Source organism: Poecilia reticulata, chromosome 21 (assembly GCF_904066995.2).
Source record: "Poecilia reticulata chromosome 21, P_reticulata-male-v2, whole genome shotgun sequence".
In the NCBI taxonomy this organism is placed as follows: domain Eukaryota; kingdom Metazoa; phylum Chordata; class Actinopteri; order Cyprinodontiformes; family Poeciliidae; genus Poecilia; species Poecilia reticulata.
The window spans coordinates 250541-274953 of record NC_088850.1 but is presented as its reverse complement, the minus strand read 5'-3'; the positions used below and the strand labels follow the sequence as shown (position 1 = coordinate 274953).

The window sequence follows — 24413 nt, the reverse complement described above, 5'->3', positions numbered from 1 at the left end:
ATTGATTGATTGTTTTTTCTGCATCTCTCCTGGTTCTGCTGACTCAGTGCAGAGCGGAGATCCTGGAGCCGGTCTGTCCGTCCGGGTCTCTGCGCTGCCGGCGGACAGACCGACAAACTGCGTCACTCTGCGCACATCGCGGGTTTCCCTCCGCTTCCTGCCGCTTCACCCAGCATGTTCCCCCCCCACCACCAGCACCACCACCACCACCACCAGCACCAGCAGCAGCAGCGTTTTCATCAGGCCCCCCGTCATGTGAGCGCCGCTCCCGGTCCCTCCTACCTTCAGGCTCCTGCGGATCGGCCGCTCGATGAAGGCCAGCTCCTGCAGCTCCTGCAGCTCCTCCGGCGGCCCGCTGGGCGGTCCGGGCGGGCTGAGAGTCATCCTGCCGGGGAACATCTGCTCACTGGAACCGGCCCAGTCGCTCTCTGGTTGTTACTGGGAGAGCGGGCGGCGGAGCTCAGCACCATCCATCCCTGGCGAGAGGATGGGAGCGGACAGGGGGGAGGAGGCGATGTCTCTCCGTTTCCAAGGAGATCCCGTCCGCGGCGGAGCCGACGTCACACAACTTCCGCTTACCGTAAACTGGTCCAAACGCTCAGGGTGAAGAAACTAAAATCAGAAACCAGATTTTAGTTTCCCTTCATTTGATCAATCCAGATTATAATCTCAGATTTTCATATATGAAGCCTTTAAAGATCTGAGGTTCTGATTGGTCCAGAGGTTCCGACCAGGACCAATCAGTTCCAGCCTGCAGGTACAGCTGGTTCTAGTGACACAGGAACAGATCTGAGTCACAGAACCGAGGAACCTGTCTGTGTCTCACCTGTCTGTGTCTCACCTGTCTGTGTCTCACCTGTCTGTGTCTCACCTGTCTGTCTCTCACCTGTCTGTCTCTCACCTGTCTGTGTCTCACCTGTCTGTGTCTCACCTGTCTGTCTCTCACCTGTCTGTGTCTCACCTGTCTGTCTCTCACCTGTCTGTCTCTCACCTGTCTGTGTCTCACCTGTCTGTGTCTCACCTGTCTGTCTCTCACCTGTCTGTGTCTCACCTGTCTGTGTCTCACCTGTCTGTGTCTCACCTGTCTGTCTCTCACCTGTCTGTGTCTCACCTGTCTGTGTCTCACCTGTCTGTCTCTCACCTGTCTGTGTCTCACCTGTCTGTCTCTCACCTGTCTGTGTCTCACCTGTCTGTCTCTCACCTGTCTGTGTCTCACCTGTCTGTCTCTCACCTGTCTGTCTCTCACCTGTCTGTCTCTCACCTGTCTGTGTCTCACCTGTCTGTGTCTCACCTGTCTGTCTCTCACCTGTCTGTGTCTCACCTGTCTGTCTCTCACCTGTCTGTGTCCCACCTGTCTGTCTCTCACCTGTCTGTCTCTCACCTGTCTGTGTCTCACCTGTCTGTGTCTCACCTGTCTGTGTCTCACCTGTCTGTCTCTCACCTGTCTGTGTCTCACCTGTCTGTCTCTCACCTGTCTGTGTCCCACCTGTCTGTCTCTCACCTGTCTGTCTCTCACCTGTCTGTGTCCCACCTGTCTGTCTCTCACCTGTCTGTCTCTCACCTGTCTGTCTCTCACCTGTCTGTGTCTCACCTGTCTGTCTCTCACCTGTCTGTCTCTCACCTGTCTGTCTCTCACCTGTCTGTGTCTCACCTGTCTGTGTCTCACCTGTCTGTCTCTCACCTGTCTGTGTCTCACCTGTCTGTCTCTCACCTGTCTGTGTCCCACCTGTCTGTCTCTCACCTGTCTGTCTCTCACCTGTCTGTGTCTCACCTGTCTGTGTCTCACCTGTCTGTCTCTCACCTGTCTGTGTCTCACCTGTCTGTCTCTCACCTGTCTGTGTCCCACCTGTCTGTCTCTCACCTGTCTGTCTCTCACCTGTCTGTGTCTCACCTGTCTGTCTCTCACCTGTCTGTCTCTCACCTGTCTGTGTCCCACCTGTCTGTCTCTCACCTGTCTGTCTCTCACCTGTCTGTGTCCCACCTGTCTGTCTCTCACCTGTCTGTCTCTCACCTGTCTGTGTCTCACCTGTCTGTCTCTCACCTGTCTGTGTCTCACCTGTCTGTCTCTCACCTGTCTGTGTCTCACCTGTCTGTCTCTCACCTGTCTGTGTCTCACCTGTCTGTCTCTCACCTGTCTGTGTCCCACCTGTCTGTCTCTCACCTGTCTGTCTCTCACCTGTCTGTCTCTCACCTGTCTGTGTCTCACCTGTCTGTGTCTCACCTGTCTGTCTCTCACCTGTCTGTGTCCCACCTGTCTGTGTCTCACCTGTCTGTGTCTCACCTGTCTGTGTCCCACCTGTCTGTCTCTCACCTGTCTGTCTCTCACCTGTCTGTCTCTCACCTGTCTGTGTCTCACCTGTCTGTCTCTCACCTGTCTGTGTCTCACCTGTCTTTCCCTGTCTGTGTCTCACCTGTCTGTCTCTCACCTGTCTGTGTCCCACCTGTCTGTCTCTCACCTGTCTGTCTCTCACCTGTCTGTGTCTCACCTGTCTGTCTCTCACCTGTCTGTCTCTCACCTGTCTGTGTCTCACCTGTCTGTCTCTCACCTGTCTGTGTCCCACCTGTCTGTCTCTCACCTGTCTGTGTCTCACCTGTCTGTCTCTCACCTGTCTGTCTCTCACCTGTCTGTGTCCCACCTGTCTGTCTCTCACCTGTCTGTCTCTCACCTGTCTGTCTCTCACCTGTCTGTGTCTCACCTGTCTGTCTCTCACCTGTCTGTGTCTCACCTGTCTGTCTCTCACCTGTCTGTCTCTCACCTGTCTGTGTCTCACCTGTCTGTCTCTCACCTGTCTGTGTCCCACCTGTCTGTCTCTCACCTGTCTGTCTCTCACCTGTCTGTGTCTCACCTGTCTGTCTCTCACCTGTCTGTGTCTCACCTGTCTGTGTCTCACCTGTCTGTGTCCCACCTGTCTGTGTCTCACCTGTCTGTGTCTCACCTGTCTGTCTCTCACCTGTCTGTCTCTCACCTGTCTGTGTCTCACCTGTCTGTCTCTCACCTGTCTGTGTCTCACCTGTCTGTGTCTCACCTGTCTGTCTCTCACCTGTCTGTGTCCCACCTGTCTGTGTCCCACCTGTCTGTCTCTCACCTGTCTGTGTCTCACCTGTCTGTGTCCCACGTGTGTGTCTCACCTGTCTGTGTCTCCCGTGTCTGTCTCACCTGTCTGTGTCTCACCTGTCTGTCTCACCTGTCTGTGTCTCACCTGTCTGTGTCTCCCCTGTCTGTGTCTCACCTGTCTGTGTCTCACCTGTCTGTGTCCCACCTGTCTGTCTCTCACCTGTCTGTCTCTCACCTGTCTGTGTCTCACCTGTCTGTCTCACCTGTCTGTGTCCCACCTGTCTGTGTCTCACCTGTCTGTGTCTCACCTGTCTGTGTCCCACCTGTCTGTCTCTCACCTGTCTGTGTCTCACCTGTCTGTCTCACCTGTCTGTGTCTCACCTGTCTGTCTCACCTGTCTGTGTCTCACCTGTCTGTGTCTCCCCTGTCTGTGTCTCACCTGTCTGTGTCTCACCTGTCTGTGTCTCACCTGTCTGTCTCTCACCTGTCTGTGTCTCACCTGTCTGTCTCTCACCTGTCTGTGTCCCACCTGTCTGTCTCTCACCTGTCTGTCTCTCACCTGTCTGTGTCCCACCTGTCTGTCTCTCACCTGTCTGTCTCTCACCTGTCTGTCTCTCACCTGTCTGTGTCTCACCTGTCTGTCTCTCACCTGTCTGTGTCTCACCTGTCTGTCTCTCACCTGTCTGTCTCTCACCTGTCTGTGTCTCACCTGTCTGTGTCTCACCTGTCTGTGTCCCACCTGTCTGTGTCTCACCTGTCTGTGTCTCACCTGTCTGTGTCCCACCTGTCTGTCTCTCACCTGTCTGTGTCTCACCTGTCTGTCTCACCTGTCTGTGTCTCACCTGTCTGTCTCACCTGTCTGTGTCTCACCTGTCTGTGTCTCCCTGTCTGTGTCTCACCTGTCTGTGTCTCACCTGTCTGTGTCCCACCTGTCTGTCTCTCACCTGTCTGTCTCTCACCTGTCTGTGTCTCACCTGTCTGTGTCTCACCTGTCTGTGTCTCACCTGTCTGTCTCTCACCTGTCTGTGTCTCACCTGTCTGTCTCTCACCTGTCTGTGTCTCACCTGTCTGTCTCTCACCTGTCTGTCTCTCACCTGTCTGTGTCCCACCTGTCTGTCTCTCACCTGTCTGTCTCTCACCTGTCTGTCTCTCACCTGTCTGTGTCTCACCTGTCTGTCTCTCACCTGTCTGTGTCTCACCTGTCTGTCTCTCACCTGTCTGTGTCTCACCTGTCTGTGTCTCACCTGTCTGTGTCCCACCTGTCTGTGTCTCACCTGTCTGTGTCCCACCTGTCTGTCTCTCACCTGTCTGTCTCTCACCTGTCTGTGTCTCACCTGTCTGTCTCTCACCTGTCTGTGTCTCACCTGTCTGTGTCTCACCTGTCTGTCTCTCACCTGTCTGTGTCCCACCTGTCTGTGTCCCACCTGTCTGTGTCTCACCTGTCTGTGTCTCACCTGTCTGTGTCCCACCTGTCTGTCTCTCACCTGTCTGTGTCTCACCTGTCTGTCTCACCTGTCTGTGTCTCACCTGTCTGTCTCACCTGTCTGTGTCTCACCTGTCTGTGTCTCCCCTGTCTGTGTCTCACCTGTCTGTGTCTCACCTGTCTGTGTCCCACCTGTCTGTCTCTCACCTGTCTGTCTCTCACCTGTCTGTGTCTCACCTGTCTGTGTCTCACCTGTCTGTCTCACCTGTCTGTGTCTCACCTGTCTGTCTCACCTGTCTGTGTCTCACCTGTCTGTGTCTCCCCTGTCTGTCTCTCACCTGTCTGTGTCTCACCTGTCTGTGTCCCACCTGTCTGTCTCTCACCTGTCTGTCTCTCACCTGTCTGTGTCTCACCTGTCTGTCTCTCACCTGTCTGTCTCTCACCTGTCTGTGTCCCACCTGTCTGTCTCTCACCTGTCTGTCTCTCACCTGTCTGTGTCTCACCTGTCTGTCTCTCACCTGTCTGTGTCTCACCTGTCTGTCTCTCACCTGTCTGTCTCTCACCTGTCTGTGTCTCACCTGTCTGTATCTCACCTGTCTGTGTCCCACCTGTCTGTCTCTCACCTGTCTGTCTCTCACCTGTCTGTGTCTCACCTGTCTGTCTCTCACCTGTCTGTGTCTCACCTGTCTGTGTCTCACCTGTCTGTGTCCCACCTGTCTGTGTCTCACCTGTCTGTGTCCCACCTGTCTGTCTCTCACCTGTCTGTCTCTCACCTGTCTGTGTCTCACCTGTCTGTCTCTCACCTGTCTGTGTCTCACCTGTCTGTGTCTCACCTGTCTGTCTCTCACCTGTCTGTGTCCCACCTGTCTGTGTCCCACCTGTCTGTGTCTCACCTGTCTGTGTCTCACCTGTCTGTGTCCCACCTGTCTGTCTCTCACCTGTCTGTGTCTCACCTGTCTGTCTCACCTGTCTGTGTCTCACCTGTCTGTCTCACCTGTCTGTGTCTCACCTGTCTGTGTCTCCCCTGTCTGTGTCTCACCTGTCTGTGTCTCACCTGTCTGTGTCCCACCTGTCTGTCTCTCACCTGTCTGTCTCTCACCTGTCTGTAGCTCACCTGTCTGTGTCTCACCTGTCTGTCTCACCTGTCTGTGTCTCACCTGTCTGTGTCTCACCTGTCTGTGTCCCACCTGTCTGTGTCTCACCTGTCTGTGTCCCACCTGTCTGTGTCTCACCTGTCTGTGTCTCACCTGTCTGTGTCCCACCTGTCTGTCTCTCACCTGTCTGTGTCTCACCTGTCTGTCTCACTGTCTGTGTCTCACCTGTCTGTGTCTCCCTGTCTTGTTCACCTGTCTGTGTCTCACCTGTCTGTGTCTCACCTGTCTGTCTCTCACCTGTCTGTGTCTCACCTGTCTGTCTCTCACCTGTCTGTGTCCCACCTGTCTGTCTCTCACCTGTCTGTCTCTCACCTGTCTGTGTCCCACCTGTCTGTCTCTCACCTGTCTGTCTCTCACCTGTCTGTCTCTCACCTGTCTGTGTCTCACCTGTCTGTCTCTCACCTGTCTGTCTCTCACCTGTCTGTGTCTCACCTGTCTGTGTCTCACCTGTCTGTGTCCCACCTGTCTGTGTCTCACCTGTCTGTGTCTCACCTGTCTGTGTCCCACCTGTCTGTCTCTCACCTGTCTGTGTCTCACCTGTCTGTCTCACCTGTCTGTGTCTCACCTGTCTGTCTCACCTGTCTGTGTCTCACCTGTCTGTGTCTCCCCTGTCTGTGTCTCACCTGTCTGTGTCTCACCTGTCTGTGTCCCACCTGTCTGTCTCTCACCTGTCTGTCTCTCACCTGTCTGTGTCTCACCTGTCTGTGTCTCACCTGTCTGTCTCTCACCTGTCTGTGTCTCACCTGTCTGTGTCTCACCTGTCTGTCTCTCACCTGTCTGTGTCCCACCTGTCTGTGTCCCACCTGTCTGTGTCTCACCTGTCTGTGTCTCACCTGTCTGTGTCCCACCTGTCTGTCTCTCACCTGTCTGTGTCTCACCTGTCTGTCTCACCTGTCTGTGTCTCACCTGTCTGTCTCACCTGTCTGTGTCTCACCTGTCTGTGTCTCCCCTGTCTGTGTCTCACCTGTCTGTGTCTCACCTGTCTGTGTCCCACCTGTCTGTCTCTCACCTGTCTGTCTCTCACCTGTCTGTAGCTCACCTGTCTGTGTCTCACCTGTCTGTCTCACCTGTCTGTGTCTCACCTGTCTGTGTCTCACCTGTCTGTGTCCCACCTGTCTGTGTCTCACCTGTCTGTGTCCCACCTGTCTGTGTCTCACCTGTCTGTGTCTCACCTGTCTGTGTCCCACCTGTCTGTCTCTCACCTGTCTGTGTCTCACCTGTCTGTCTCACCTGTCTGTGTCTCACCTGTCTGTGTCTCCCCTGTCTGTGTCTCACCTGTCTGTGTCTCACCTGTCTGTGTCTCACCTGTCTGTGTCTCACCTGTCTGTCTCTCACCTGTCTGTGTCTCACCTGTCTGTCTCTCACCTGTCTGTGTCCCACCTGTCTGTCTCTCACCTGTCTGTCTCTCACCTGTCTGTGTCCCACCTGTCTGTCTCTCACCTGTCTGTCTCTCACCTGTCTGTCTCTCACCTGTCTGTGTCTCACCTGTCTGTCTCTCACCTGTCTGTCTCTCACCTGTCTGTGTCTCACCTGTCTGTGTCTCACCTGTCTGTGTCCCACCTGTCTGTGTCTCACCTGTCTGTGTCTCACCTGTCTGTGTCCCACCTGTCTGTCTCTCACCTGTCTGTGTCTCACCTGTCTGTCTCACCTGTCTGTGTCTCACCTGTCTGTCTCACCTGTCTGTGTCTCACCTGTCTGTGTCTCCCCTGTCTGTGTCTCACCTGTCTGTGTCTCACCTGTCTGTGTCCCACCTGTCTGTCTCTCACCTGTCTGTCTCTCACCTGTCTGTGTCTCACCTGTCTGTGTCTCACCTGTCTGTGTCTCACCTGTCTGTCTCTCACCTGTCTGTGTCTCACCTGTCTGTCTCTCACCTGTCTGTGTCCCACCTGTCTGTCTCTCACCTGTCTGTCTCTCACCTGTCTGTGTCCCACCTGTCTGTCTCTCACCTGTCTGTCTCTCACCTGTCTGTCTCTCACCTGTCTGTGTCTCACCTGTCTGTCTCTCACCTGTCTGTGTCTCACCTGTCTGTCTCTCACCTGTCTGTCTCTCACCTGTCTGTGTCTCACCTGTCTGTGTCTCACCTGTCTGTGTCCCACCTGTCTGTCTCTCACCTGTCTGTCTCTCACCTGTCTGTGTCTCACCTGTCTGTCTCTCACCTGTCTGTGTCTCACCTGTCTGTGTCTCACCTGTCTGTGTCCCACCTGTCTGTGTCTCACCTGTCTGTGTCCCACCTGTCTGTCTCTCACCTGTCTGTCTCTCACCTGTCTGTGTCTCACCTGTCTGTCTCTCACCTGTCTGTGTCTCACCTGTCTGTGTCTCACCTGTCTGTCTCTCACCTGTCTGTGTCCCACCTGTCTGTGTCCCACCTGTCTGTGTCTCACCTGTCTGTGTCTCACCTGTCTGTGTCCCACCTGTCTGTCTCTCACTGTCTGTGTCTCACCTGTCTGTCTCACCTGTCTGTGTCTCACCTGTCTGTCTCACCTGTCTGTGTCTCACCTGTCTGTGTCTCCCCTGTCTGTGTCTCACCTGTCTGTGTCTCACCTGTCTGTGTCCCACCTGTCTGTCTCTCACCTGTCTGTCTCTCACCTGTCTGTGTCTCACCTGTCTGTGTCTCACCTGTCTGTCTCACCTGTCTGTGTCTCACCTGTCTGTCTCACCTGTCTGTGTCTCACCTGTCTGTGTCTCCCCTGTCTGTCTCTCACCTGTCTGTGTCTCACCTGTCTGTGTCCCACCTGTCTGTCTCTCACCTGTCTGTCTCTCACCTGTCTGTGTCTCACCTGTCTGTGTCTCACCTGTCTGTGTCCCACCTGTCTGTCTCTCACCTGTCTGTGTCCCACCTGTCTGTGTCCCACCTGTCTGTGTCTCACCTGTCTGTGTCTCACCTGTCTGTGTCCCACCTGTCTGTCTCTCACCTGTCTGTGTCTCACCTGTCTGTCTCACCTGTCTGTCTCACCTGTCTGTGTCTCACCTGTCTGTGTCTCACCTGTCTGTCTCACCTGTCTGTCTCACCTGTCTGTCTCTCACCTGTCTGTGTCTCACCTGTCTGTGTCTCACCTGTCTGTGTCCCACCTGTCTGTCTCTCACCTGTCTGTGTCCCACCTGTCTGTCTCTCACCTGTCTGTCTCTCACCTGTCTGTGTCTCACCTGTCTGTGTCTCACCTGTCTGTGTCCCACCTGTCTGTCTCTCACCTGTCTGTGTCCCACCTGTCTGTCTCTCACCTGTCTGTGTCCCACCTGTCTGTGTCCCACCTGTCTGTGTCTCACCTGTCTGTGTCCCACCTGTCTGTCTCTCACCTGTCTGTGTCTCACCTGTCTGTCTCACCTGTCTGTCTCACCTGTCTGTGTCTCACCTGTCTGTGTCTCACCTGTCTGTGTCTCACCTGTCTGTCTCTCACCTGTCTCCCGTCCCGTCTCTCTCTTGGTCTTTCTGGATTCCTTCCAGCACCGTTCGGGTTTCGCGTCTCGCTGCGGCTCATGAAACTTCAGACCCGTTCAGTTCCAGTCCGACTCTCAGAGCTGCTGCTTCGTCTCGGAACCAGAATCAGAATCACGGATCCTGATGGACAGTTTGACAGGTAGGACTGGTTCTGAAACATTTAGCCTGAGCGGGTCAGGAAGCTGCAGGTTCTGACTCATTTCACAGAACCGATTCATAACAAACAGGTCAAAAGGTTCTTCTGAAAAATTCAATGAAAAGAGAAAAAACGGATCAAAGATTTCTAAACATTCACAGCATCAGGCTGGGATCGAAACAGATTCTCTTTCTGGGTTTGGTTCTGGTTCTGACCCTAGAACAGGTCCAGTTCTCTGGTTCTTGTGGTTTTGGCCCGACAGACCCAGGACTCTATTTCTGGTTCCGGTGTCCTGGCTTTGGGTCTTTAACGCCTGCAGCCTCGGGTCGAGTTTCTTCTGCAGCTTCCAGACAGAAATCGGACCCGCTGACGGTTCTGGATGTTTCTGTCTCTGTGGGTCAAAGGTCAGCAGCTCCTCGAGTGTCTGAACGTTTTGGCACCAGTGCAGTGAACAGAACCACAGCTGACCCGCCAGGCCTGCGGCCTCATTCCAGCAGCTCGTCCTGAAGTGACAGGGAAACGCTGCCGGATCCAACATGGCCGCCTCTGAGGTCAACCTGGAGGACTTCAGCGTTTACGCTCACCTGACCGACGAAGAGCTGCTCCAGATCGCCGTGGAGAGAAGTCTGTCTGACAAACATCCCCAAGCAGACACTGATCAGAGGTCGGCACCAAGAGGCCCACCTCCAGAACCCAGAAACCCAGAACCCACCACCGACCCGCCACGACCAGAACACGTCCAGAACTGTGCGAACCCCCCAACCGCCCTGACCAACTTCCTCTACAGCCCCCTCAACAGGTGAGTTCAGCCAGACCAACACACCTGGGCAGTAAAGATACTGACCAATAAACAATGACAACAAATAAACATTTGGAATCAGTAAAATATCAGACTGAACAGAACCAGTCAGGCTGCAGAACCAGCTGAATGTTCTCTTCATGTTCTGGTTCTGCTGCAGAGAGTCCAGTCCTCTGCTGAAGGCCATCATGGACGGAGACGCTGAGGCTTTAATGGACCTGGTCCGGCAGCGGCCCGGCAGTCTGACCGAGCCCTGCGACCAAGACTGGGTCGCTCTGCATGAGGCTGCCTACTACGGACAGCTGCAGTGCATCCGGATCCTGCTGAGAGGTCAGGGTTCTGCTGGTTCTGGTGGGTCTGAAGGTTCTGATGGGTCTGGTGGGTGTGAAGGTTCTGATGGGTCTGAAGGGTCTGATGGACCTGATGGTTCAGATGGGTCTGGTGGGTCTGGTGGGTCTGAAGGTTCTGATGGGTCTGGTGGGTCTGATGGGTCTGAAGGTTCTGCTGGTTCTGCTGGGTCTGGTGGGTCTGGTGGGTCTGAAGGTTCTGATGGGTCTGGTGGGTCTGGTGGGTCTGAAGGTTCTGATGGGTCTGGTGGGTGTGAAGGTTCTGATGGGTCTGAAGGGTCTGATGGACCTGATGGTTCTGATGGGTCTGGTGGGTCTGATGGTTCTGATGGGTCTGATCTGATGGACCTGATGGTTCTGATGGGTCTGGTGGGTCTGAAGGTTCTGATGGGTCTGGTGGGTCTGGTGGGTCTGAAGGTTCTGATGGGTCTGATGGTTCTGGTGGGTCTGGTGGGTCTGATGGGTCTGATGGGTCTGGTGGGTCTGGTGGGTCTGATGGTTCTGATGGGTCTGGTGGGTCTGGTGGGTCTGAAGGTTCTGATGGGTCTGGTGGTTCTGCTGGTTCTGATGGTTCTGATGGTTCTGATGTGTCTGGTGGGTCTGGTGGGTCTGATGGTTCTGATGGTTCTGATGGGTCTGGTGGGTCTGAAGGTTCTGATGGTTCTGGTGGGTCTGGTGGGTCTGGTGGTTCTGCTGGTTCTGATGGTTCTGATGTGTCTGGTGGGTCTGGTGGGTCTGAAGGTTCTGATGGGTCTGGTGGGTCTGGTGGGTCTGAAGGTTCTGATGGGTCTGGTGGGTCTGGTGGGTCTGAAGGTTCTGATGGGTCTGGTGGCTGGTGGGTCTGGTGGGTCTGATGGTTCTGATGGGTCTGGTGGGTCTGAAGGTTCTGATGGGTCTGGTGGGTCTGAAGGTTCTGATGGGTCTGGTGGGTCTGAAGGTTCTGATGGTTCTGGTGGGTCTGGTGGGTCTGATGGGTCTGGTGGGTCTGGTGGGTCTGATGGTTCTGGTGGGTCTGGTGGGTCTGATGGGTCTGAAGGTTCTGATGGGTCTGGTGGGTCTGGTGGGTCTGAAGGTTCTGGTGGTTCTGATGGGTCTGAAGGGTCTGATGGACCTGATGGTTCTGATGGGTCTGGTGGGTCTGGTGGGTCTGAAGGTTCTGATGGGTCTGGTGGGTCTGGTGGGTCTGAAGGTTCTGATGGGTCTGGTGGGTCTGGTGGGTCTGGTGGGTCTGATGGGTCTGATGGTTCTGGTGGGTCTGGTGGGTCTGAAGGTTCTGCTGGTTCTGGTGGGTCTGGTGGGTCTGAAGGGTCTGGTGGGTCTGAAGGTTCTGATGGGTCTGAAGGGTCTGATGGACCTGATGGTTCTGATGGGTCTGGTGGGTCTGAAGGTTCTGATGGGTCTGGTGGGTCTGGTGGGTCTGATGGTTCTGATGGGTCTGGTGGGTCTGGTGGGTCTGATGGTTCTGGTGGGTCTGGTGGGTCTGATGGTTCTGATGGGTCTGGTGGGTCTGGTGGGTCTGATGGGTCTGATGGTTCTGATGGGTCTGGTGGGTCTGGTGGGTCTGATGGTTCTGATGGGTCTGGTGGGTCTGGTGGGTCTGAAGGTTCTGATGGGTCTGGTGGGTCTGATGGGTCTGGTGGTTCTGCTGGTTCTGATGGTTCTGATGTGTCTGGTGGGTCTGGTGGGTCTGATGGTTCTGATGGTTCTGATGGGTCTGGTGGGTCTGGTGGGTCTGAAGGTTCTGATGGTTCTAGTGGGTCTTGTGGGTCTGGTGGGTCTGGTGGGTCTGAAGGTTCTGATGGGTCTGGTGGGTCTGGTGGGTCTGAAGGTTCTGATGGGTCTGGTGGGTCTGGTGGGTCTGATGGGTCTGATGGTTCTGGTGGGTCTGGTGGGTCTGATGGGTCTGGTGGGTCTGGTGGGTCTGATGGTTCTGGTGGGTCTGGTGGGTCTGAAGGTTCTGATGGGTCTGGTGGGTCTGATGGGTCTGATGGTTCTGATGGGTCTGGTGGGTCTGGTGGGTCTGGTGGGTCTGAAGGTTCTGATGGGTCTGGTGGGTCTGATGGTTCTGGTGGGTCTGGTGGGTCTGAAGGTTCTGATGGGTCTGGTGGTTCTGATGGGTCTGGTGGGTCTGGTGGGTCTGGTGGACCTGATGGTTCTGGTGGGTCTGAAGGTTCTGATGGGTCTGGTGGGTCTGATGGTTCTGATGGGTCTGATGGTTCTGATGGGTCTGGTGGGTCTGATGGTTCTGATGGGTCTGATGGTTCTGGTGGGTCTGGTGGGTCTGAAGGTTCTGATGGGTCTGGTGGGTCTGAAGGTTCTGATGGGTCTGGTGGGTCTGATGGTTCTGATGGGTCTGATGGTTCTGATGGGTCTGATGGGTCTGATGGTTCTGATGGGTCTGATGGTTCTGATGGGTCTGGTGGGTCTGATGGTTCTGATGGGTCTGATGGTTCTGATGGGTCTGGTGGGTCTGGTGGGTCTGATGGGTCTGATGGTTCTGATGGGTCTGGTGGGTCTGGTGGGTCTGATGGTTCTGATGGGTCTGGTGGGTCTGATGGTTCTGATGGGTCTGATGGTTCTGGTGGGTCTGGTGGGTCTGGTGGGTCTGAAGGTTCTGATGGGTCTGGTGGGTCTGATGGTTCTGATGGGTCTGATGGTTCTGGTGGGTCTGGTGGGTCTGAAGGTTCTGATGGGTCTGAAGGTTCTGATGGTTCTGGTGGGTCTGGTGGTTCTGATGGTTCTGATGGGTCTGGTGGGTCTGATGGTTCTGATGGGTCTGATGGTTCTGATGGGTCTGGTGGGTCTGAAGGTTCTGATGGTTCTGGTGGGTCTGGTGGGTCTGATGGTTCTGATGGGTCTGGTGGTTCTGAAGGTTCTGATGGGTCTGATGGTTCTGATGGGTCTGGTGGGTCTGATGGTTCTGATGGTTCTGGTGGGTCTGATGGTTCTGGTGGGTCTGATGGTTCTGGTGGGTCTGGTGGGTCTGATGGTTCTGATGGTTCTGGTGGGTCTGATGGTTCTGATGGGTCTGATGGTTCTGATGGGTCTGATGGTTCTGGTGGGTCTGGTGGGTCTGATGGTTCTGATGGGTCTGGTGGGTCTGGTGGGTCTGATGGTTCTGATGGGTCTGGTGGGTCTGGTGGGTCTGATGGTTCTGATGGGTCTGATGGTTCTGCTGGTTCTGATGGTTCTGATGGTTCTGATGTGTCTGGTGGGTCTGGTGGGTCTGATGGTTCTGATGGTTCTGATGGGTCTGGTGGGTCTGAAGGTTCTGATGGTTCTAGTGGGTCTGGTGGGTCTGAAGGTTCTGATGGGTCTGGTGGGTCTGGTGGGTCTGATGGTTCTGATGGGTCTGGTGGGTCTGAAGGTTCTGATGGGTCTGGTGGGTCTGGTGGGTCTGAAGGTTCTGATGGGTCTGGTGGGTCTGGTGGGTCTGATGGTTCTGATGGGTCTGGTGGGTCTGATGGTTCTGATGGGTCTGGTGGGTCTGGTGGGTCTGAAGGTTCTGATGGGTCTGGTGGGTCTGAAGGTTCTGATGGTTCTGGTGGGTCTGGTGGGTCTGATGGGTCTGGTGGGTCTGGTGGGTCTGAAGGTTCTGATGGGTCTGGTGGGTCTGGTGGGTCTGATGGTTCTGGTGGGTCTGGTGGGTCTGATGGGTCTGAAGGTTCTGATGGGTCTGGTGGGTCTGGTGGTCTGAAGGTTCTGATGGTTCTGATGGACCTGATGGTTCTGATGGACCTGATGGTTCTGATGGGTCTGGTGGGTCTGAAGGTTCTGATGGGTCTGGTGGGTCTGGTGGGTCTGATGGTTCTGATGGGTCTGGTGGGTCTGGTGGGTCTGAAGGTTCTGATGGGTCTGGTGGTTCTGCTGGTTCTGATGGTTCTGATGGTTCTGATGTGTCTGGTGGGTCTGGTGGGTCTGATGGTTCTGATGGTTCTGATGGGTCTGGTGGGTCTGAAGGTTCTGATGGTTCTAGTGGGTCTGGTGGGTCTGAAGGTTCTGATGGGTCTGGTGGGTCTGGTGGGTCTGAAGGTTCTGATGGGTCTGGTGGTTCTGAAGGTTCTGATGGGTCTGGTGGGTCTGGTGGGTCTGAAGGTTCTGATGGGTCTGGTGGGTCTGAAGGTTCTGATGGTTCTGGTGGGTCTGGTGGGTCTGATGGGTCTGGTGGGTCTGGTGGGTCTGATGGTTCTGGTGGGTCTGGTGGGTCTGAAGGTTCTGATGGGTCTGGTGGGTCTGGTGGGTCTGATGGTTCTGGTGGGTCTGGTGGGTCTGATGGGTCTGAAGGTTCTGATGGGTCTGGTGGGTCTGGTGGGTCTGAAGGTTCTGATGGTTCTGATGGGTCTGATGGGTCTGATGGACCTGATGGTTCTGATGGGTCTGGTGGGTCTGGTGGGTCTGAAGGTTCTGATGGGTCTGGTGGGTCTGGTGGGTCTGGTGGGTCTGATGGGTCTGATGGGTCTGGTGGGTCTGATGGGTCTGGTGGGTCTGGTGGGTCTGAAGGTTCTGATGGGTCTGGTGGGTCTGATGGGTCTGGTGGGTCTGATGGGTCTGGTGGGTCTGAAGGTTCTGATGGGTCTGGTGGGTCTGGTGGGTCTGAAGGTTCTGATGGGTCTGGTGGGTCTGATGGGTCTGATGGGTCTGATGGGTCTGGTGGGTCTGAAGGGTCTGGTGGGTCTGAAGGTTCTGATGGGTCTGGTGGGTCTGGTGGGTCTGGTGGGTCTGAAGGTTCTGATGGGTCTGGTGGGTCTGAAGGTTCTGATGGGTCTGGTGGGTCTGGTGGGTCTGAAGGTTCTGATGGGTCTGGTGGGTCTGGTGGGTCTGAAGGTTCTGATGGGTCTGGTGGGTCTGAAGGTTCTGATGGGTCTGGTGGGTCTGGTGGGTCTGAAGGTTCTGATGGGTCTGGTGGGTCTGAAGGTTCTGATGGTTCTGGTGGGTCTGGTGGGTCTGATGGGTCTGGTGGGTCTGGTGGGTCTGAAGGTTCTGATGGGTCTGGTGGGTCTGGTGGGTCTGATGGTTCTGGTGGGTCTGGTGGGTCTGATGGGTCTGAAGGTTCTGATGGGTCTGGTGGGTCTGGTGGGTCTGAAGGTTCTGATGGTTCTGATGGGTCTGAAGGGTCTGATGGACCTGATGGTTCTGATGGGTCTGGTGGGTCTGAAGGTTCTGATGGGTCTGGTGGGTCTGGTGGGTCTGATGGTTCTGATGGGTCTGGTGGGTCTGGTGGGTCTGAAGGTTCTGATGGGTCTGGTGGTTCTGCTGGTTCTGATGGTTCTGATGGTTCTGATGTGTCTGGTGGGTCTGGTGGGTCTGATGGTTCTGATGGTTCTGATGGGTCTGGTGGGTCTGAAGGTTCTGATGGTTCTAGTGGGTCTGGTGGGTCTGAAGGTTCTGATGGGTCTGGTGGGTCTGGTGGGTCTGATGGTTCTGATGGGTCTGGTGGTTCTGAAGGTTCTGATGGGTCTGGTGGGTCTGGTGGGTCTGAAGGTTCTGATGGGTCTGGTGGGTCTGAAGGTTCTGATGGTTCTGGTGGGTCTGGTGGTTCTGGTGGGTCTGGTGGTTCTGGTGGGTCTGATGGTTCTGGTGGGTCTGGTGGGTCTGAAGGTTCTGATGGGTCTGGTGGGTCTGGTGGGTCTGATGGTTCTGGTGGGTCTGGTGGGTCTGATGGGTCTGAAGGTTCTGATGGGTCTGGTGGGTCTGGTGGGTCTGAAGGTTCTGATGGTTCTGATGGGTCTGAAGGGTCTGATGGACCTGATGGTTCTGATGGGTCTGGTGGGTCTGGTGGGTCTGAAGGTTCTGATGGGTCTGGTGGGTCTGATGGGTCTGGTGGGTCTGATGGGTCTGATGGGTCTGGTGGGTCTGATGGGTCTGGTGGGTCTGGTGGGTCTGATGGTTCTGATGGGTCTGGTGGGTCTGATGGGTCTGGTGGGTCTGATGGGTCTGGTGGGTCTGAAGGTTCTGATGGGTCTGGTGGGTCTGGTGGGTCTGAAGGTTCTGATGGGTCTGGTGGGTCTGATGGGTCTGGTGGGTCTGATGGGTCTGGTGGGTCTGATGGGTCTGGTGGGTCTGATGGTTCTGATGGGTCTGGTGGGTCTGGTGGGTCTGGTGGGTCTGATGGTTCTGATGGGTCTGGTGGGTCTGGTGGGTCTGATGGGTCTGATGGTTCTGATGGGTCTGGTGGGTCTGGTGGGTCTGATGGTTCTGATGGGTCTGGTGGGTCTGGTGGGTCTGAAGGTTCTGATGGGTCTGGTGGGTCTGATGGGTCTGGTGGTTCTGCTGGTTCTGATGGTTCTGATGTGTCTGGTGGGTCTGGTGGGTCTGATGGTTCTGATGGTTCTGATGGGTCTGGTGGGTCTGGTGGGTCTGAAGGTTCTGATGGTTCTAGTGGGTCTGGTGGGTCTGGTGGGTCTGGTGGGTCTGGTGGTTCTGCTGGTTCTGATGGTTCTGATGTGTCTGGTGGGTCTGGTGGGTCTGATGGTTCTGATGGTTCTGATGGTTCTGGTGGGTCTGGTGGGTCTGAAGGTTCTGATGGGTCTGGTGGGTCTGGTGGGTCTGAAGGTTCTGATGGGTCTGGTGGGTCTGGTGGGTCTGATGGGTCTGATGGTTCTGGTGGGTCTGGTGGGTCTGGTGGGTCTGATGGTTCTGGTGGGTCTGGTGGGTCTGAAGGTTCTGATGGGTCTGGTGGGTCTGGTGGGTCTGATGGGTCTGATGGTTCTGATGGGTCTGGTGGGTCTGGTGGGTCTGGTGGGTCTGAAGGTTCTGATGGGTCTGGTGGGTCTGGTGGGTCTGATGGTTCTGGTGGGTCTGAAGGTTCTGATGGGTCTGGTGGGTCTGATGGGTCTGGTGGGTCTGGTGGGTCTGGTGGACCTGATGGTTCTGGTGGGTCTGAAGGTTCTGATGGGTCTGGTGGGTCTGATGGTTCTGATGGGTCTGATGGTTCTGATGGGTCTGGTGGGTCTGATGGTTCTGATGGGTCTGATGGTTCTGGTGGGTCTGGTGGGTCTGAAGGTTCTGATGGGTCTGGTGGGTCTGAAGGTTCTGATGGGTCTGGTGGGTCTGATGGTTCTGATGGGTCTGATGGTTCTGGTGGGTCTGGTGGGTCTGGTGGGTCTGATGGTTCTGATGGGTCTGGTGGGTCTGATGGTTCTGATGGGTCTGATGGTTCTGGTGGGTCTGGTGGGTCTGAAGGTTCTGATGGGTCTGAAGGTTCTGATGGTTCTGGTGGGTCTGGTGGTTCTGAAGGTTCTGATGGGTCTGGTGGGTCTGATGGTTCTGATGGGTCTGATGGTTCTGATGGGTCTGGTGGGTCTGAAGGTTCTGATGGTTCTGGTGGGTCTGGTGGGTCTGATGGTTCTGATGGGTCTGGTGGTTCTGAAGGTTCTGATGGGTCTGATGGTTCTGATGGGTCTGGTGGGTCTGAAGGTTCTGATGGTTCTGGTGGGTCTGATGGTTCTGGTGGGTCTGATGGTTCTGGTGGGTCTGGTGGGTCTGAAGGTTCTGATGGTTCTGGTGGGTCTGGTGGGTCTGATGGTTCTGATGGGTCTGGTGGGTCTGAAGGTTCTGATGGTTCTGGTGGGTCTGATGGTTCTGGTGGGTCTGATGGTTCTGGTGGGTCTGGTGGGTCTGAAGGTTCTGATGGTTCTGGTGGGTCTGGTGGTTCTGAAGGTTCTGATGGGTCTGGTGGGTCTGATGGTTCTGATGGGTCTGATGGTTCTGATGGGTCTGGTGGGTCTGAAGGTTCTGATGGGTCTGGTGGTTCTGAAGGTTCTGAAGGTTCTGATGGTTCTGGTGGGTCTGGTGGGTCTGATGGTTCTGGTGGGTCTGATGGTTCTGGTGGGTCTGAAGGTTCTGATGGTTCTGGTGGGTCTGGTGGGTCTGATGGTTCTGATGGGTCTGGTGGTTCTGAAGGTTCTGATGGTTCTGGTGGGTCTGGTGGGTCTGGTGGGTCTGATGGTTCTGGTGGTTCTGAAGGTTCTGAAGGTTCTGATGGTTCTGGTGGGTCTGGTGGGTCTGATGGTTCTGATGGGTCTGGTGGTTCTGAAGGTTCTGATGGTTCTGGTGGGTCTGGTGGGTCTGATGGTTCTGATGGGTCTGGTGGTTCTGAAGGTTCTGAAGGTTCTGATGGTTCTGGTGGGTCTGGTGGGTCTGATGGTTCTGGTGGGTCTGATGGTTCTGGTGGGTCTGAAGGTTCTGATGGTTCTGGTGGGTCTGGTGGGTCTGATGGGTCTGGTGGGTCTGATGGGTCTGATGGTTCTGATGGTTCTGGTGGGTCTGGTGGGTCTGAAGGTTCTGATGGTTCTGGTGGGTCTGGTGGGTCTGATGGTTCTGGTGGTTCTGAAGGTTCTGGTGGTTCTGGTGGGTCTGATGGTTCTGATGGGTCTGGTGGTTCTGAAGGTTCTGAAGGTTCTGATGGTTCTGGTGGGTCTGGTGGGTCTGATGGTTCTGGTGGGTCTGATGGTTCTGGTGGGTCTGAAGGTTCTGATGGTTCTGGTGGGTCTGGTGGGTCTGATGGGTCTGGTGGGTCTGATGGGTCTGATGGTTCTGATGGTTCTGGTGGGTCTGGTGGGTCTGATGGTTCTGATGGTTCTGGTGGGTCTGGTGGGTCTGAAGGTTCTGATGGTTCTGATGGTTCTGGTGGTTCTGCTGGTTCTGGTGGGTCTGAAGGTTCTGGTGGTTCTGGTGGGTCTGGTGGGTCTGATGGTTCTGATGGGTCTGGTGGTTCTGAAGGTTCTGAAGGTTCTGATGGTTCTGGTGGGTCTGGTGGGTCTGATGGTTCTGGTGGGTCTGATGGTTCTGGTGGGTCTGAAGGTTCTGATGGTTCTGGTGGGTCTGGTGGGTCTGATGGTTCTGATGGGTCTGGTGGTTCTGAAGGTTCTGATGGTTCTGGTGGGTCTGGTGGGTCTGATGGTTCTGGTGGGTCTGGTGGGTCTGATGGTTCTGGTGGGTCTGATGGTTCTGGTGGGTCTGGTGGGTCTGAAGGTTCTGATGGTTCTGGTGGGTCTGGTGGGTCTGATGGTTCTGGTGGGTCTGATGGTTCTGGTGGGTCTGAAGGTTCTGATGGTTCTGGTGGGTCTGGTGGGTCTGATGGTTCTGGTGGGTCTGAAGGTTCTGGTGGTTCTGGTGGGTCTGAAGGTTCTGGTGGTTCTGGTGGGTCTGATGGTTCTGGTGGGTCTGGTGGGTCTGATGGTTCTGGTGGTTCTGGTGGGTCTGAAGGTTCTGGTGGTTCTGGTGGGTCTGAAGGTTCTGGTGGTTCTGGTGGGCCACTGCAGCGCCCCCTATAGCTCAGCGAATCACGTGACCAGAAACGGGGAAAAAAGGTTTATTTTTCACAAGCTTTTAGCTTCATTCAGCTCATGTATCTTTATTTTCCTCTGCTAAACATCATCAGTGATGTTGAGGCAATATTTCTACTTACAGTTCTTGTTTTGTGAGTGGTAAGATTAGCGGTTAGCATGTGAGCTACTATTGTAGTTTTTATTAATGTGGCTGGGAAGTGAGGTTACTGTAGAACCTCTGAAGGTTCGGTCCAAAACATGTGAACATCTGATGGTACATGTGAACTCAGTATAAGCTCAGATTAATTTGTCAAACTGATTTATTTTTATCCATAAGAATTAATATAGAATATTTTTATTGAACTTATTTGAAGTATTAATATTTCTGATTTGTGGCTACAGACACACAGAGGCAGTTTATCTTGTTCCATGAGGCAGGAGCTTTGGCTCAGGAGGGAAGAGTTATGATTGGTTGGATGCTCTAACCTCTGACCTCTGACCTCAGCTGACCCCAGCTCAGTGAACAGGTGTACGCTGAAGAATGAAACTGCTCTGCTGCTCGCTGCGCTCCGAGGAAACGCTTCCTGTGTCGAGTTCCTCCTGAAGCATGGAGCCAACGTGAACACTGCCAACAAGCTCCGAGAGACGCCTCTGTTTGTGGGTGAGCTCTGACATCACAGTGACATCACACACAGAAGCTGAATACCTGTCCAACACCTGTTGCTGTTTGGTAGCCTGTGAAAATCCAAACGAAGAGGTTGTGGAGCTGCTGCTCAGGTACGGAGCTCAGGTGAACCTCAGCAGCAGTCAGGGTGAGAGTCCTCTGCATGAAGCCTGCAGACTCGGCAGCCTGATGATCTGCAGGCGGCTGCTGGACGCCGGCGCCAACCTGAAGGCCAGGAACGTCTACCAGATCCAGCCACTGTTCAGCGCCGCCCAGAACGGAAACACAGAAACACTGCAGCTGCTTGTTCAGAGAGGTGAGTCCAGCAGGGGCACTGAGAAATATCTACTGCGACCTCCAGGCGCCCTGCGGCCTCCAGGCACCCTGCGGCCTCCAGGCGCCCTGCGGCCTCCAGGCGCTCGGCGACCTCCAGGCGCCCTGCGGCCTCCAGGCGCCCTGCGGCCTCCAGGCGCCCTGCGGCCTCCAGGCGCCCTGTGTCTCCAGGCGCCCTGCGGCCTCCAGGCCTCAGGACGCCCTGTGGCCTCCAGGCACCCTGCGGCCTCCATGCGCCCGGTGCCCTCCAGGCGCCCTGTGTCTCCAGGCGCCCTGTGTCTCCAGGCGCCCTGCAGCCTCCGGGCCTCAGGACGCCCTGTGGCCTCCAGGCGCCCTGTGTCTCCAGGCTCCCTGTGGCCTCCAGGCGCCCTGTGGCCTCCGGGCCTCAGGACGCCCTGTGGCCTCCAGGTGCCCTGTGGCCTCCAGGCGCTCCGCGACCTCCAGGGGCCCTGCGGCCTCCAGGCGCCCGGCGACCTCCAGGCGCCCTGGGACCTCCAGGCGCCATGCGGCCTCCAGGCGCCCTGCGGCCTCCAGGCGCCCTGTGTCTCCAGGCGCCCTGCGGCCTCCGGGCCTCAGGACGCCCTGTGGCCTCCAGGCGCCCTGTGGCCTCCAGGCGCCCTGTGGCCTCCAGGCGCCCTGTGTCTCCAGGCGCCCTGCGGCCTCCGGGCCTCAGGACGCCCTGTGGCCTCCAGGCGCCCTGTGGCCTCCAGGCGCCCTGTGGCCTCCAGGCGCCCTGTGTCTCCAGGCGCCCTGCGGCCTCCGGGCCTCAGGACGCCCTGTGGCCTCCAGGCGCCCTGTGGCCTCCAGGCGCCCGGTGTCTCCAGGTTCCCTGTGGCCTCCGGGCCTCAGGACGCCCTGTGGCCTCCAGGCGCCCTGCGGCCTCCAGGCGCCCGGCGGCCTCCAGGCGCCCTGCGGCCTCCAGGCGCCCGGCGACCTCCAGGGGCCCGGCGACCTCCAGGCGCCCGGCGACCTCCAGGGGCCCGGCGACCTCCAGGCGCCCTCCAGGCGCTCAGTGTCTTCATGTTTTTGCAGGTGCAGATGTAAACGCACAGGCAGGAGATGGAGCTTCGCCGCTTTATGAGGCCTGCAAAAACGGCCACTTCTCAGTTGTGCAGGCGCTGCTCACTCTGAAAGCTGACGCTAACCGAGCCACCAACTCCGGCTTGCTGCCTCTTCACGTGGCTGTGAGGAACAACCACAAACGGTCAGAACTGGTCCGATGGGTTCCCTGCATGTGTTTTTTCTGAAGCCAGGCTGAAGGAACTGAGTAATGCATGACAAATTCCTGCTTCCAGTCAGTTGAGTTCTGCTGTATCCATTGGAGTCTTTATCTGGATCCGCCTCTGCAGATGTTCTGGGGTGGTTCTGCCATCAGCCCCAGACTGACTCTCCTCCGGGGAATAACACTGTTTACAGAATCGTACCCTTGCTGATCCCGCTCACCAGCCGGGTCAGAATCAGGACCTGTGGCATCAGCCCCCTGCACATCGCCGCAGACAGGAACAGGGACGAGATCCTGGAGCTGCTGATCGAGTCGGGCTTCGACGTCAATGCTGAGCTGTCGGAGGAGCATTCCCAGATGTACGAGGACAGGCGGAGCACCGCCCTGTACTTCTCCGTCTCCAACGGAAACCTAGAAGCCGCCGAGACGCTGCTGGAAGCCGGAGCCAACCCCAACCTGGACATTTTCAATCCTCTGCTGATCGCCGTCCGGCTCGGCTGGACCGACATGGCAGAGCTGCTGGTGCGGTACGGCGCCGACGTCAACGCTCAGATGTCCACGCAGCCGTCCTCGTTCCCGTCGGCCATCCTGCTGGGCATGGAGTCTCCGCCCATCCTCAAGCTGCTGCTGGACAACGGCTGCGACGCCCGCCGCTGCTTCCGGTGTGAGTACGGCCTCCAACCGCATCCGGCCGTCGCTCCGTCACGCCGTCCCATTGAAGAACTGCAGGTGAACCAGCATTCCCAGGCGCAGCGCTGCGTCCAGGTGAGCTGCTAGCATCCATACATCTTCTCAGACTCATGAACTTCAGCAGCATCCCAGTCCGAGTCCAAAGGGTTTGATGTGGGTGTGATTTTGGGAATTCTTGATTATTCTATAAAGCATTTTTGAGATCAGACGCTGGTGTTGGGCGGGAGTGCTGGGCTTACTGTTTTTGCTCTACTCCAGTGTTGGACCTTGATGTTGGCGCTCTGTGTGTTCCAGTACTGCGAGGCCATCTCCAGCTCATCTTTCTACCGGATATCCGGCCCCATCATCTCCATGCTGCTGGACTACGTCGGCCATGTCCGACTCTGCTCTCGACTTCTGGAGATTCTGGAGAGTCGCAGCGATTGGGTGTCCATCAAACTGAAAGCTGGTAGGACGAATTATCTGCATCGTCAGAATTTTAATGAACACTTCTTACCACTTGAAGCAGAATCTCAGCAAAAGACCTGAGATCCTGTCAGACACGTTTCGGGGCTAAGCTTCTTCGTGTGTTTGCTCTTCCTCAGCTCCTCCTCATCCTCTGATGCAGCTCTGCAGGCTGAAGATCCGCTTCCTCCTCGGAGTTCAGGGACTCAAACTGATCCACGCTCTGCCACTTCCTGTCCGACTCATCCGCTTCCTTCGCTACGATGTGTGCTGCTGACTCACCTGAAGTCAGCGGACACACCTGGACGAGGACACGCCTGTCCCTGGCTTCATGCTTGGACCTGCTTAATTCTGCTTATGCACCCTGCTGAGGTACAGCAGCCATGTTGGGACATTTTTAGTGAAGACAGACTGCCAGGAAGCAGAACCGGGCCTGAATTTATCCGACCAGATCCGTCAGATAAAATCTGATGATTCCAACAACGCTCCACGTTTCTGCCAGACTCTGGAGCTCAGGGCGGCCTGCAGCCCGGCTGACGGACAGAACCTCCAGAACCTCTCTGATCCAGAGGTTTCTGGTATGAAACAGTGGTTTGATTTTGTTGGAGGTTGTTTTCTGAAGCGACACTAGGGGGCGCCAGAGAAGCTGTTTCAGTCTCTGCAGCAGAAACTTTTCAGACCTGAAGGAAAAAGTCAATAATTAATCCGCTTCATGTCTCTGACCGTAAATGTTCTAAGCATTTACATATCAATAAATATTGATTATCTATCATACTGTCTATGAAGCAAGTAGGGGGAGACGGGAAGGAGGTTTGTTCCTCTGAAAGCGTTTCTGGAAGCTGTCGGTCTGCGACTCCTGTGCCGTTAGAGAGAAAACGGTCCTGAAAGGCTTCCGGGTCCAGAGTCCTCACTGCCTCAGGTGTTTCACCAGAACCTGGAGGATAATCCAGATTTATTCTGGAAGCAGAGCTGCAGCATAAAAGAACCTTAATTATAAACTAGCCACACATGGTCTAGGAATATTCTACCTGCTTCAAGAAATTCTGTCCAGTCTCTTAATAATGTTTCACTCAGATGAAGATGGCACCATGAAGGCTGAATATTTAGGTTTTATTGACAAAAACCATCTGAGGTTGGATTTGATGGAAATAATTCTTTCCCTTTCCGTAAACCTGAATTTTTAAACTAATTAATTAAACTGAGTATCTGAAGCAAAAATATTGTTAATGTTTTCTGACTCAAAGATGCTGAGCTACTGTAACACGTTTTTTGATTACACTGAACTGAAACGTTTTGATTGAGCTGACCTCTGACCTCTGACCCTGAAAGTACAGGCAGCTCTACATGACAGATTGCTTAAGAACAATTTAATAAGAATTAGTACTTCTATTTAAAATGTACATAATGATAATTTAATAAAATAAAATATTATGAAAGCTAA

At 55.4% G+C, this 24413-nt stretch overlaps 2 protein-coding genes and 3 long non-coding RNA genes across 11 annotated transcripts in view; 1 reads left to right on the top strand and 4 right to left on the bottom strand.

Moving 5' to 3' along the window:
• Window positions 1–9134, bottom strand: part of ppp4r4 (protein phosphatase 4, regulatory subunit 4) — an 18582-nt gene extending 9448 nt beyond the window's left edge. For all 4 annotated transcript variants that reach the window (XM_081602676.1, XM_081602677.1, XM_081602678.1 and 1 more), the window contains exons 1-2: window positions 9028–9134; window positions 283–612 (exon numbers count right to left, since the gene is read on the bottom strand). In XM_081602676.1, coding sequence (XP_081458802.1) covers window positions 283–399 — 117 coding nt within the window. In that variant the 5' untranslated portion in view covers window positions 400–612; window positions 9028–9134. The remainder of the gene's footprint in view (window positions 1–282; window positions 613–9027) is intronic.
• Window positions 5830–7026, bottom strand: LOC145549805 (uncharacterized). Its single transcript, XR_014085658.1, has 3 exons — window positions 6863–7026; window positions 6552–6686; window positions 5830–6270 (listed from the first exon to the last, which is right to left on the bottom strand). It is a non-coding gene; the product is annotated as an uncharacterized LOC145549805 (long non-coding RNA).
• On the bottom strand, window positions 7043–8428 carry LOC145549806 (uncharacterized). Its single transcript, XR_014085659.1, has 3 exons — window positions 8305–8428; window positions 8114–8173; window positions 7043–7368 (listed from the first exon to the last, which is right to left on the bottom strand). It is a non-coding gene; the product is annotated as an uncharacterized LOC145549806 (long non-coding RNA).
• On the top strand, window positions 9112–24413 carry LOC103457069 (ankyrin repeat and SOCS box protein 2-like). 4 transcript variants are annotated; one of them, XM_081602685.1, is made up of 9 exons: window positions 9112–9207; window positions 9609–10003; window positions 10164–10333; window positions 20125–20280; window positions 20354–20599; window positions 21649–21820; window positions 22033–22603; window positions 22823–22976; window positions 23113–24413. In XM_081602685.1, the coding sequence occupies exons 2-9, from the start codon at window positions 9741–9743 to the stop codon at window positions 23247–23249; spliced, it is 1869 nt and encodes a 622-aa protein (XP_081458811.1). In that variant the 5' UTR covers window positions 9112–9207; window positions 9609–9740; the 3' UTR covers window positions 23250–24413. The 4 variants fall into 4 exon arrangements, with proteins under 4 accessions (XP_081458811.1, XP_081458808.1, XP_081458810.1 ...); XM_081602682.1 differs by having other exon boundaries at window positions 10164–10354; XM_081602684.1 differs by having other exon boundaries at window positions 9118–9207; window positions 9699–10003; window positions 10164–10354.
• Window positions 19922–21716, bottom strand: LOC145549802 (uncharacterized). Its single transcript, XR_014085655.1, has 2 exons — window positions 21605–21716; window positions 19922–21101 (listed from the first exon to the last, which is right to left on the bottom strand). It is a non-coding gene; the product is annotated as an uncharacterized LOC145549802 (long non-coding RNA).

Excerpts from the sequence above, each read along its gene's own strand:
- LOC103457069 (XM_081602682.1), top strand. The coding sequence starts at position 9,741 with ATGGCCGCCTCTGAGGTCAACCTGGAGGACTTCAGCGTTTACGCTCAC. Across the intron at positions 21,821-22,032 it reads GTGAGGAACAACCACAAACG|AATCGTACCCTTGCTGATCC; the intron begins GTCAGAACTGGT and ends CACTGTTTACAG. Across the intron at positions 22,604-22,822 it reads AGGCGCAGCGCTGCGTCCAG|TACTGCGAGGCCATCTCCAG; the intron begins GTGAGCTGCTAG and ends TGTGTGTTCCAG.